The 14,237-nt window shown below is 36.8% G+C and overlaps 1 protein-coding gene across 2 annotated transcripts in view; it reads left to right on the top strand.

Moving 5' to 3' along the window:
• OLA1 (Obg like ATPase 1) overlaps positions 1–14,237 on the top strand; it is a 98,379-nt gene that overhangs the window by 78,820 nt on the left and 5,322 nt on the right. For both annotated transcript variants that reach the window (XM_032114964.1, XM_032114966.1), the window contains 2 exons: positions 12,000–12,140; positions 12,830–12,926. In XM_032114964.1, coding sequence (XP_031970855.1) covers positions 12,000–12,140; positions 12,830–12,926 — 238 coding nt within the window. The remainder of the gene's footprint in view (positions 1–11,999; positions 12,141–12,829; positions 12,927–14,237) is intronic.

Below are 14,237 nucleotides of genomic sequence, written 5' to 3' on the forward strand. Positions count from 1 at the left end.
AAATAGGAACAGTGCTTTTCATTGAAAATGTCACTGAAATGTTCATAGTTACTGAAACATTTCTCAAAATGTATGTGCCAGAAGAGTGTGGGTGGTTGCCTTAAGCAAATAAAGAGCATTTCTGATGATAAGAAAGCATCTGGACGCAAGTTGAATAATTCACAATGTCCGTAGTGCTTTGGATGTATGTATTATTTTAGTCATCATTCACTTAATTGGATGAAGTGTTTTCAACTGCTGTTTTGGATAGCAGGAATGGATATACAGAAAGTAGAAATCATTTTGTAGAGGCTGTTAGAAGTCTAGATTTTTTTTTTTTTCTTGGGAGATGATTAATGTTTTACATTTTTAATGACCACGCATTTTATGTCATAGTTTTTCTTTTCAGTGTAACTGTAGATCAGATCACATTCCTTATAGAATATCCCATGCATGTTTGAACTACTTTGAAAAAGTGAAATGATGTGATGTTTAGCTACAGAGAAACGTCAAAAACAATGCATTTATATGATATGAAAGATTTGCAAGCGCAAGCTAGCAATTGATAGTAATATTATAATTAGCTCTTTATAACAGCCTGTTTTTTATTCATGAACATTTTCATTTATGTTGACAACTATCATGTTTGCCACCACACATGGAGCCTTTTCTTTACTTGGAAGAGACTGAACATGAAATTAGTATGTTATTGGGCTTATGTTCTGACTTTCTATTGAAAAATGGTTTCTGGGCCAAGTCACAAAAATAAAAGTAACTTGGTTTTTTGATTTGGCTTTTTGATCCTCTTGTTAGTGCTAGTGTTTGTAAGGGTAAAACATACCACAGAGCACTGTAACTTCAAGGTGGAGTTCTTTTCAGTCAAATTATTTTTTTATTGTTGAAATTGCTGAGGGTGTTGAATGCTTCCTAATCCCATAACTGATACAAAAAATGAAGATAGGTAAACTAACAGTTTTATAATAAATCAAATTTTAGCTTTGTACTTGCAAATAAAAATGTTTTGTGCACACCCACCCACAGAATAAAATTATTTACTTCTCTGTCAGAAATTTACTTTGTCATTCCATTTTCAGCCTTAAAAATCTGTGTCTAACAGATCCTTTAGTCTGTCAGATAAATGAAGCATGACACTGATCCAGATACTTATTCTGGCTTCTGAAAAAAATCAAAGTTGCTGCTCCCCTAGGACAAGTATGTTTTAGTACATGATTCAGACATTGTTCATTTTTTTTCATTTCACCATAGTTTAGACAGGTAAACAGACTGTGTCTGTGGAATTGAGCATTTTTGTGACAGCTTTTCAAATTAGTGAAGTACATTTCATACAAGGCATCTCTGCATGCTGTGAAAATCCTGAACTCGTTTAGTGTTTTACTTGGACATGGACATGTTCATATGACAGTACAGTATATGCTGTTGTATTTATTAGACATTGTTTTGGGGAAGTTTATCAGCAGGAGGCAAGATGGAGGCACATCACATTATTTTATGTGAGTGTCTTAGACACATAAGGTGAGGGTTAGTTTCTAAAGCAGCCTATGAAAAGAGGAGAGGGGAGATGCTTTAAGATGAAAATGAGAAAGGGAACCCTAATTTAAGTCGTCTGAATTGCTCTCAGAAGAGCCTCCTACTTCATTAACTATATAAGGAGCAGAGCAAGATTAGGTATCTAAATCAGGGGTCTGAAATAAAGCCTTGCATTGTTTGAGTTGCTCTAGGTTTAATATTAACCATTCAACTAAACACTTCTGTTGTTATACTGAGAGCTTAGGGGATGTTCTTTCTCTGGATAAATGCCAAAGTTAATTTCTGTTTTATTGAGTAGCCTATGGAATAGGCTAATAGCCTAATAGCAAGTTTGATCTTTTTTTTCATCAAAAAACCCCACAACTTAGCCCAGTGTCGCCAGCTTCTGTGATGCTTTTTACTCATCTCATTAAAATTGTTTCTTAAAACATAGAATTGTAGTATTGTGTGATCACAAAATGTTTGTAAGTAGTTGCTAATGGCCCAAGGCGGCAGGGGGAGTAAGCAGGGTTTATTACTTTAAATCAAATATTCTTATTGTAGTAACATTTGACTCTTGCAATTTTAATACTTCGGTAATTTTTAATAACTGATAGAGGAAGAGAACATTCATGTGAATTCTTTGGTCTGGAGAGGCTCTGCAATTAACATCACACAGGCTAATTCTGGAGAAGTGAGGAAGGCATTTCCCTCTATCTTTCGTGAGAAGGAGAGGATATTTCAGTAAGAGAACTAGGGGGAAATATGCCGACCCAGTTTATTTAGGTTTCGTTAAATTGTTGTGTGACTTCAGTGAAAGCCAAAACTAACAACGTCACAGTCTGCATTTGTATTACTCATTGCAGGATTTTTAATTAACAATAGAGAAATGCATTACCAATTAGTCTTTATAGTGTCTTATTTCAAGTATTGTTAGTATATATTTATTTCCTTACATGGGATTTTTATATAGATCTTATTTTTTGTCTGGGAGTATGGCTTGGTATTTGCTTGCATGCACATAGTATATAAAAGAATGAATAAAATAATTTTTAAAATAATAAATAATGAAATAACTTATAAAATGAATTTAAAATTATGTTGTCCATCGTGTATTTCATGTAAACTTTCTCTTGTTAAGGCATCACCTCTTTGGGGTTTTTTGTCAATACGCTACTTATGAATGGCTTGCAACTTTTTTATGAGTTTATATATTTGAGACTTTACTATAGTTGCATTGATATAAGTTGTCTTACGTTGTCCAGGACTCTTAAGAATACAGTTTTCCGTGTGACGTAAAGAAGTCCTGTCAAGAGACAAAAAATTATCATGCCATAGCGTAAGCCTGACTGTGGAATAGGAACTCTTTCTACTAATCTGTAGTAGTATCTCAGTCATCATCATTTTGCACGTAAGTCTTGTGACAGATCTGTTCCTTCTGCTATAGTTTATGACTAATTGTTAAATTATTTTGTTATAGTTTTCAAGATAACCTTTCTAAACTATGCATTTTATAAATGCTAGCAGAAGGAATGACAAGATGTAACTTTAAAAGCATCTTTCTGGTCCAAAGTATATGTGCTCAAGTGGGGCTTGTTGTGCCTATAACTAGGAAATGTAATATGCACAGTTTGTTGCAGTCTCTGTTGTTATGTGGGTTCATCAGTAGTTTGGTCTTGACTGTTCTTGATCCTTGCTGACAGCAACAGCCATCTCTTTTTTGTCTTTTTAATTAAGACAGAATTAGTTTTCACAATTGGCAGACCAAGGAGAGCTAGATTGTAAGCCTTTCACATGCCAGCAGGTGCTACAGTGGCAGTGTAGTACCATTCTCCTGATTGTTTATGTCATAATTGATTCTGGTTGTGATACCAATTTATGATTGGTTTTGATTGCTTTAGTGGGGACCATAATTTGGGTAGAGATATTACTGCCGTCTTGGAAATTAGATCAGAAATGAAGGTTTTTGAAAGGATTTTAAGATATTTGTTCTTCATGAATGATACTTCTTACAAATGTTTAAAATAGGGTTACCTTGACTGACCTTTTGTTAGATTATATAAGCTGAATAATGTACTGAAAAATCTTTTCTTACTGGGAGCTCTGTATATATCAGCAGAAGAAGTCATCCTGGATTATTTTACTTTTGTCTCTGTCTTTCCATCATCTTGATATTTTTTAATTCAAAGTGGTTGTAGGCCATGAACTTGATTTTTCTGTCATGCATGCTTTATATCTTCTAGATACAGAAATATTTTGTCCATTAACTACTGTCTGTACTTGATTTACAGGTCATGTTCTGTGGTATTATTTCTTTTACCGTTACCACATCTTGCAAACCAAAAAAGTTTCATGTCAGTTAAGCCAAGTCTTTATATGAAATATGTTCAAAAAGTGGTTGGTCATACGTATAGAGTTGTAAGTATTGTGTCCTGATGTGTTTTTAGCATACCATTAAACAGCTACTGTCTCTGGGTAGTTCTCTAGACCAGGTAAGCTGAGAACCCTCTGCTACTACCATATTATGTTAGTTTGTTAACAGAACTATGTATTGAGGGCACAAAGTGCTTTGATAGGGATTTTCGGAATATTGCCTTGATTTTTTAATTCCCCTGTCAACCAGTGTTTTCTGCCTAGAAGAATCAATTTATAAGTGATCTCATATGGGATAATTTCTACTCAGGAGTCCTGCTATTTATATGAATTCTTCAATAATAAATAACAAAATTGCTGATTGAACTTGACTCCATGGCATTGGTGTTTTTTTGGGTGGTAGGCTAACTTAAGATGCCCTTGTAGGGTGTCCTTGGTAGTCTTCACCTGTTCCTGCAGCACCCTTCTGTTATATTGGCACAGCCAGTTCTACAAATATGTGGGGAAGTGAACTGGTCCATTTTAAAAGACAACGGCTGGAGAGGGGGGCTATGAAAGAACTAAATTCTCCCTCTGAAAGCTGCTTGTTTACTGGATTATTTTTGGTGGTGAACAGCTTGAATATGCCTACAGCGAGTGCTGGTAGGGGTCCTGCTCCACATGCAGCTGATAGCAGAAAGGCAAGTATAACATCTGGACGAGTAGGGAATGGGCTGAGAAGCTCATGTCCAGGTTCTGAAAACGTTTCTTTAAAATCTGGGATGCAACATGAATAAAATAGTAGGTGCAATACTAGTCACCCTGTCTAACAAATGATTTTGCAGAATTATTTGGGATTTAAAATAATGGCCATGATAGAGATCAAGGCTCTGGGAGAACTTGCTTTGACACACATGAGGCAGAGAACCTGGGATTACTTACATTTCAAAGGAGAATGTTAAGGAGTTATAAACCCATCTATAATAAATGTCAAATGACAGTGTTGATCAGGAACCTCTATGATTCTTTTTTGATACAGTGTAAATTGAAATTACAATGAAGTTAAAAAATGTGAAATCTGGATCTGATAGAATGAAATATTTATATACCCATTCTGTCATAAGATTCCTGAGATCGCTGGATGTGTGGCAAGTCCCCAAAAGGCAAAGAATTTTAAGGACTGTTCCACTTCCTGTGGCTCAAGTCAATCTGTGTTAGGAGATGGGAGTGGTATCTAACGTGTGAGATGGGTTCTCTACGAGGGCCTCTTGTAAGGTTCAGCTGGATGCAGTGACTAAACACTGGAGGTGGTACAGACATCGGACTGTGGGAAGTATTGAGGAGCTTAAAGCATTCAGGATGTGCAGGACAAATGGCAGTGTTGAGTTCCTGAAGCTCTTGTCCTGAGGGGCTGAGAGGAGGCTCTTGGCCGGAGAGCAGCCCAGTGTGTGGAGGCAGTGCTTTTGTTCTGAACCAGTTATAGAAAGCGTTTGCAGGTGAGGGCTGGGAAAAGGCCTTTTGAAATCGAAGGATTGCTGTGTTTCATCTGGCCAGCTGGGAACGGGGAATAAAAAAATAAACTCATAAGCATCACTGATGATTTAAGATGTGATTGCCAAGGTCTGTAATAGGTACTCCCAAACCTTCTGTAGATTTGTCATCTTCATAAAAAACTTATCATGGTGAGGAAGAAGGTGCCTTTTTACTCCGTAATGTTTTCCTGTTTTGTCATCCTTTCTCCTTATGTAATGCAAGAAGAAAGGGATGCTCAGAGAAAGGCAGGTAGCAATAAAGAGTTAGAGCACAGTGCTTCAATACAGCGGAGTGAGAGCCACCTGTACTTTCCACTTTCCCTTCTTCACTTTTGTCACAGACCATTTCTGTGATACAGTCATTATATACACTCGTTCTGTTATTTTTACCATTCCATCCTTTGTTAATTATAGAAATTTGAAACGAAAGCTTGCTGAAGCTGTGACTCTTTCTGATCTCTATAAGCATACGTATACATATTATCCTCATCTGTGTGTAGCACTGAGAACAGTGGGACCTGATCTCCATGGAGTCTGTGCACGCTACCAGAACGGAAGGGAAGGACATCACCTAGGCACTGTGCCATGCAGTACTGGTGCTTAGGTAGATTAGATCTTCTCCCATCCTACGAAATCAACTAAACCTAGTGGTCCTCACAGTTTTGGGACTTGGCAAAAGAAACAATTGTTGCCTAACTCATCATCATTTTAGATAATTTGTGGATAATGGATGAGGTTTCAAAAGAAAAAAGAAATCCACAAAGAAGAGAGAAGAAACAAGGTATTTTTGAGTTGATGTATTTGCTTTCAATTTCAAGAAAAATGTTGGAACAATTCAATTTCTTAATCCCCTAAAAGCAACCCAGTTGTCTTCACAAATTCATGTTGATTGTTCATTACTTGTCTAGATTGTCAGATGAGTCTAATATTTTGTTTGTGGTAAATTTAATTGCATGTAGTAAAAAAATACACTGCATATTGGGATTTTTATTAAGCCTTTAAAGGCTTCAGTGCCTTACAACATTCTCAAAAACAAGATAGGAAATATTGGCTAGATGGAAACTACTGGAAGTTGAATGTGCAAGACTGGTTGGAAGATGATACACATAGCATGGTTATCAGTGGTACACTTTCCAAACAAAGGATATCTCATTATGAGATCTGCAGAAGCAGCTACTGGTTGAATACTGTTACATATTTCCATTAATGAGCTGGATGGTGAGCGCTCTTGTTAAATCTGTAGATACCTCTCAATCTAGGAGATGTCCATATATGTGTAGAAAAAAATTAGAATTTAGGAGCATCTCAAGAAATAGAAGGAATCATTAGGGAAAAATAGCCACAGTGCAACTCCTGAGAAGGATTTTATACGGGAATAATCAACTATGCAAACATAGTATTAAGAATAGCTAGTCAAACAGGGTCATGCAATAAGTTATAACCTGAGCATGAGATAATGTTGCAGTGCTGTCACAAAAAAGCAAATGCTAGACTGGGTTTAATAAAAAGGAAAATCACCTGAAAAATGAGTTAATCCTCTAGGTGTTTTTTATGTTTATAAGACGTTATTGAAAGCTCTGAGAAGTGCATCAGATACCGTGTGCTTTCAGAAACTTTTAGACCAATTGAAGAGAGTCCAAAAAAAAAGGTTCAAAGTTAGAGGTAATGTGTGGAAAAGCTCAAAATAAAAACTGCCTAAAATTTTTAAGATATAAATAGGGAGCATTTATTCTGGGTCCACAGCCTATAGGCTCAGTTTAACTAAAAGAAAGGTAGCTTAGGCTACACCTATGGAAAACTTCTCAACAGTAGGGAGCAAACACTAAACAAATTGAGTTTAGGTTTTAAAAATCAGGATTGCTCAGAACTGCCAACAAGAAGAGCCTGTTGGAATTTCTAAGTCCTCTTGTTCTCATTCCTATCTGTGAATTTTTTCAGTCTTTTGTGTATTTTGATCATTTAGTTTGATCTTATCTACATTTGTTTCTTTCCTTCTTGTGCTGCCTGGTGTTTTCTTTTTCCCTGCCATGCTCTTTTGTTTCTGCCATTTTCTCTTCATAGTTCAGGTGTAGAACAGAAAAACAATTGTTTCTCTTCTATGAGTTAGATGGTTTTTTTGGTCTTGCTTGTACAAAAGCATACTTTGACAAATCACCTTTCTTCTCAGGGGTCAGTTTTTCAGATCATCTTGTCTTACAAGTGTCCACTGAGCTTAAGTTTTCTCTGCAGCTTCTCTCTTCCATCACTACTTCAGATTTCCATCTGAACTCTGTCCTTGTTCCCAGCTGGATCTCTCATGTGAAACTCTCTCAAATATTGATTTGTAGGTAATGTACGTTCTGCAACTTTTATACCTTTTTATTTTGGTTGGCTGCAGGTTTTGGTTTCTTCTGCCTCAGTAAGCATCACCATTTTGAAGTGAAGGCTCTCCCTTCTGCACAGCTCCCCTTTCTGGTGCTCTTTGCTTATTGGCCTTCTCAGTGAGTGCCCTCATTTTTAAACCTTTCTCCAAGGTCTTCTGCATCCTGATTTAGGATTAGGAGTTAGCTCTGGTAGTTGTCCTGATCCATCTGCACTTGAAGTCACTGGCACCTGTGGTTTATTAGATAAGCTGATAATGCTGCTGATATTCCTTGAGTCCTTATCAAACAACAGTCACAGTGTTAGGTGGAAATGAGCATCTGAATTCCTCTTCAGTGTTTTCCCTCATCAGAATTTTGAGTGCTGCCTTCACTTGCAAGTTTATGAGATCTGGTTTTGCACTTGCCTTGGTTTTGTTCTTGTGTCAGGCTTTTACACAGTTGTAATATGCTTTTCTGCTTGCTGTCACAGAATGAATGGATGTCTTGCTGTCTCTTGGGTCTGTATTTTTTTCCAGAAAATATATTTTGTCTGGTTTTTGGCATCAATCAGATTTGAATTCAGGAACCATCTGTAGTTGCTGTTGGCACACTCTTCTGCATGCGGAAGGGAGGAACCAAGCCACCTCAGTCAGGAAAGTCTGTTGGATGTTGAAGAAATCCTGTGCTGTTACACTGTTTCACTTGGTTTTCAGTTTACTTTGTTAAGAAGGGTTTTCATCTTGAGCAGTTTCTTGTTTCTTAAAGTAGTTTCAGCGGTTAATCATGGTCATTGGTGCTGCCAGTTCTACTTTTTGATAGTTTTTTACTTTTCATTTTGTTACATGTTAGTGTGCAGTGGAGTTTTTTAAGTGTCAAAAGTCTTTAAGCATAAAATCCAATACTCTTCATTATTCATTTTCAAGTATAGCATGAAGTAACGGAGAGATACTCCAGGATTTGCTTATCTTAACAAAGGCCCAAAATGAGTGTACTAATGCTGTCCTTTTACAGGCATAAATAATTTTCTTTGGAAAAATTATGTGCTCAAATAAAACAGACTTTGACAATAATTGTTACTATTTGTTAAGACCATTTTGTTCTGTTTGGCACACTTGGTTATCCCTAACAGGAAAGCAAACGTCCACTATTATTTTATTGATTATTAATTAAGCATTCTGCTTTGGGGAAAATGTAATTTTGAAATATATCAATATTTATATTTGTTTACTTTTTTGTTGAGTTTTCTTTATTTTGATCACATTTAGGGGAATTCCTTGGTGCTTTTTAGTAATTCCTGTGACATTGAAAGTCACAGAAGTAAAAGATTCGGGCAGAGAACCTGACTGTACAGAGTAGGATGCAGTACCTTATTCTTTTAGTGAGGCTGTAGCAGGTCTGATGTCAGTCACTTCAGAGACCTTTAGACCTCAGTGCTCATTTACTGCTAAAATGTACCAGCTCTGCTCCTGCATTATGAAGATCGTCTGTCAACACTTTGAGATTTTCTCCTTTGTTATTAAGCTTGTGATGCTCTACACTGTCAGGTTTTTTGCCAATTATAGTTAAGGTACAATGGTGTATTCACTGGATCAAAGTCTCACACTGGCGGTAGAGGAATGATTTGTAAGTCTTTATTCATCTGAATCGTACAATAGAATACCTGAGGAATGCAAATAATCCCTCTAAGGACTCAATAGAAAAGCTGTTAAAATGACAGTCTAAGACTATTATTATTCTGAATTGGTGTTTTAGCCAAAGTAATTATTTCTTATCTTGTTGTTCCACAATAGTTCTTAGTTTATTAGTTATGATGACCATATTTACCAAACAGAATTTGAATCCAATTTTTGACATTATTTTCGTGCTCATTTCACTTTTTCAAGTTTACACATTTCATTCCATCTTTCTTCACTTGTCACATTATTTAATTAGTCTAGAGACCAGCGTTAGATAATTCCTTTAAAAACCATCTATAAAGGATGTACACACATATGGTGAAGTACACTTACAACTTGTAGATCCATTTTGAGATGTATTTTCTGTAAAATGTTGGCATTTATAAGCTCTGAACTTCCACATCCAATTTGTTAGCCAAAATAAATTAGTTAACTACAAATGTCAGTCTTAGAAGTGCTGTTAAATGTCACATGTCACATTGAGAAACACACCTTAATTGTGATTTTCAGTTCAGATGTTTCTGAAGGCAGTAGTATTTCAGTATCAGTCCTGGATACCAGACTATGTTTTCACTGGATAACTGGAGGTAAAAAAAGATTAGTATAATGAGGATTGAAAAACACTGGCCGGGTATTTACATAAGTAAATGATAGAAGACCAGCATTATATAACAAACGTGTGAAAACTGTTGAGTGAACTTCTATATTCTTTGTCCCATCTAAAACCCTACTCAGTCGGCCATGCACTTAATCTCATAATAGCTCTGATCCCCTGCTATTTTCTTTGACAAATGTGTGTTGATGAACTTGTGGTTCAGTTCATTTTTTTCTGAAGTGACATTTGCATTGGTTATTTAAAGGCTTGCAGGCCACAGTTTCAAAGCACTTTAGTATAATAGCAGTTAAAACCTTAGTCTAAATCTTGCAGATTAGCAGGACTAAGAAAAAGAACTCAGCAAGCATAAAGCCCTGTGCTGTATGGTGGGTGCTTCAGGTCTGAAACATCGCTGGCACCCAAAGTAGTATGTTTTGTAATTTGATTATTCGTGTACAGGAAGTATTCCCGTGGCACTTGTGTTTGCTGAGCATAGAGCTGTCATTCTTACCATTCATACCTGTTCAGAAAGTGTCCTATTAACAGTAGTGAACTCCTTGCAGGTGATTTATAAATGTTCCCTTAAAATAAATACTTGCAGTCATGAATATGATGCTTATGTTTAAAGATTTTTTAAACACCATCCATTGCTGTAAATTTTTCACAGAATCACAGGGTATTTTGAGTTGGAAGGGACCCACAAGGACCACTGAGTCCAGCTTCTGACCCTGCACAAAACATCCGCAAGAGTCACACCATGTGCCTGAGAGCACTGTCCATCTGGGTGAAGAAACTTTCTAACACCCAACCTAAACCTCCTCTGACACAACTTCAGGCCATTCCCTCGGGTCCTGTCACTGGTCACCACAGAGAAGAGATCAGTGCTGCTCCTCCTCTTCCCCTCACAAGGAAGCTGTAACTGCAGTGAGGTCTCCCCTCGGTCTCCTCTTCTCCAGGCTGAAAGACCAAGCGGCCTCAGCCGCTCCTCATACGGCTCCCCCTCAAGGCCCTTCACCATCTTCGTTGTGATTCTTTGGACGCTTCTCTATAGTTTATTACCTTACACTGTGGTACCCAAAAGTGCCCCCAGCACTCGAGGTGAGGCCGCCCCAGTGCAGAGCAGAGCGGGACAACCCCTCCCTTGCCTGGCTGGTGATGCGGTGCCTGATGCCCCCAGGACACGGCTGACCCTCCTGGCTGCCAGGAGGCTGCCAATTTTGTTAACTTTAGAGTAGGATAATGAACATTCAAGAACTAACACCATACATTTGTAGCTCTAAATTTGTTGTTTCATTCAACTAAAAAAAAATTATGAACAACAAACTATTGTGAATGCTGCCAGTTATTGAAGATGAAGAGGAATAGGGAATTTTTTTCTTTATTTAAAAATAATCATACTATAGTGTCCAGAAGCTTTGTCCTGGGACAACAGTAGAAAGGTGGGAAAAACTAGTAGAAACATGGGCGTGTATTGATCAGCTATGGCATACTCCAAGATCAGTAGCCAGAAAAAGCAGGTGCAGCTTGCTGTATAGGAGTGTGGTGTTCTTCTCTTTCTCTAACATCAGCAGCCTCACCTCCTGAAATGCCTTTTTTTTTAAATTTAAAAAAAAGTCAGGAAAAACTGAAAGCCCTCAGTTTTACTGCATTTGATAAACATCATTCTTGGAAGTACATTTTTCTCGCAGAAAGTTTTATTCACTTTTTAGATTGCAAGTACTTAACCTCTACCAAACACCTAGTTATTGTCCCAAATTATGCCTATTTCTGATAGATTAAATGCCAAACAGAAACCAAGAAACAGTGAAATGTTAATGGAGTACACCTGAAGCAATTGCTGCCTGTTAATGCCTTGACCTTGGAAAGCAATACACAAAAAGATGGCATCATAAATCCGTGCAATTCTTATGAATATGTATGTGCTACTTGATAATAATGAATGTGGTACAGCCATGCATGCACTACAAGATAATGTTGTGCCCTTTGTTGTCTACAGGTTGATAAAAATTAAAGAGTGGGTGGACAAGCACGACCCGGGTGCTTTGGTCATTCCTTTTAGTGGGGCCTTGGAACTCAAGTTGCAAGATATGAGTGCTGAGGAGAAACAGAAGTATCTGGAAGAGAACATGACACAAAGGTTAATTAGCATTCATTTTCCCTACACTTTATTATCAACTATTTCCTTGCAGTAATTTAATTGCTTGCGCTGATAGAATAATAAATGACAGAGTAATTACCATTATAAAGAGAGAATCTTCTCCTTTCTTTACCATGAGACAGAGTGAAAAGATTTATTTTAAATTAAGTTTTTAACTGTCATCTGTCATCTCTGTACAGTGTTTTAATTATAACATAGGTATTAGTTATGTATATTTTTGAGAAGGAATGATCACCAAAACTGTTTCGTCATCCATGGGGAATAAGGACACTGGAGAAAATTTTGTCATAATTTTCTGAAGAACTATAATAAATTGTTTCAATATTGAATTTCAGTCAAACAGATATGCTTTCATGACCTGGAGTCCTGAAAATTGCCTGGGACCAAGAGTGCTGCCTCATAGGGTGATTTATATTTATCCCATGTTTCTGTAGCCTGCCAAATAAACAAATCAAAATACTATCTTTACGATTCTGCAGTAAAAAAGTAGTTCTTCTGAGGAGAGTTCAAAGTAAAAGGCTACTGCAATTATAGCTCTGTTTAAAAGTAGACCTAGGATCTTCAAAATATGTGATGTCTTTCCACGTAAATTGATTACTTGGCACATTTAGCTGTTTTATGTGTATACCCTGAATGAATTGGATTCCTTCCCCCTTTTCTTTTTTCAGTGCTTTAGCAAAGATCATTAAGGCTGGATATGCAGCACTCCAACTAGAATACTTTTTCACTGCAGGCCCAGATGAAGTGCGTGCATGGACCATCAGGGTAAGATTCATACTTATTCATCAGCTATATCCAGTTCCACACTATTGAATTCAGATTGATATCACTGACTTTGAAGTTTGTCATGGTGGCGGTTAGCTAGTCATTACAGATGAGGTTTTTGTCCAGGATAACTTTAATTATTTGTGAGCTGCTGAACAGTGAAAGTGGAGCTGCATTGATTGAGGCAAGTAACAATTGATTCTGCCTATTACATAGTCTGAATTTCTTCATCCTGTAGAATCTGTCTACCCTCCTCCTGTGGTCAGAGATAAGACGTACCAGTATTGTGCTTGCTTAATCTGTGTGACTGGGTTTGTCTGCAGTGAAATTGATGTTGCTTTTCATTTTGTATTCACTAAGTTTGTTTGGGTTGCGGATGGTTCATTCCTCCTGTGCTTTGCTGGGATTACATTTTCAGCAATAAAAGCAATATAACGTCATTATATTCCTCGTGGATACACAGTTGGGCTCAAAATCCTAAAATCAGTGTGCAGTAATTCAGGTCTTTTACTGGCTTCAGTATTTAGACCTAGTTTATTTTGGTGGTTTTATATGTTTATCTGGGAACTTACGTAATGCCTAAAACGCTATTATGTATTTTAAATGTTGATGTAAAATGGTTATAGCCATAGAGATCAACTAATTTATTCCCAGAGGACAGTAAGAGCTGAGCTGTAGTGGTTTGCCCTTGAATGTAAATATGTTGTAATATAAAGATTGATACTGAAAAAATATTTTGGAATGTGTACAGTTGCAAACACTTAAAAATTACAACAATGTCAACTTTTGGAGGTGCAGTTCAGTCTTTCAGCTTCTGTTTTTTGCATCAGTGTATTTAGGGCTGTGCAATGAGTTTCAGTGCTGTATTTAATTTCATTCACTGGAATTAATTTGTTTTCATTAATCAACATAATTTCCTGTAAATTTATATTTTTAATAGTACTGCTACAGATGTTTGTGTATGTTTTAGCACATTAAACTTATTTTCTTATAAGCATGCATGGGGTTTTTTTTATAGTTTTTTTCCCCTCATCTCTGTTTACATGATAACTGCTTGCTAAAGTCCCTGAAATAGCAACCAGAACAGTATAAAAGCAGGAGTTTTGTTGTTCTGATTCTTGCTATAGTTTTTAAAAGCACATTGTGAAATTCCACTGTTTTCAGTAGAAGTGCTTGCTCTTTCTTTATTAGAGAATTTGAAAGCTGGTTTATCTTAAGACTGATTGTGAGTATCTTTGATTTAATGTGCAAAGATATTTAGTCAGGTAAGCATCAGTGAGTAGCCATATTAACCCAATACATCTTTTATTG

The sequence above is a fragment of the Corvus moneduloides genome, chromosome 7 (assembly GCF_009650955.1).
Source record: "Corvus moneduloides isolate bCorMon1 chromosome 7, bCorMon1.pri, whole genome shotgun sequence".
NCBI lineage: Eukaryota > Metazoa > Chordata > Aves > Passeriformes > Corvidae > Corvus > Corvus moneduloides.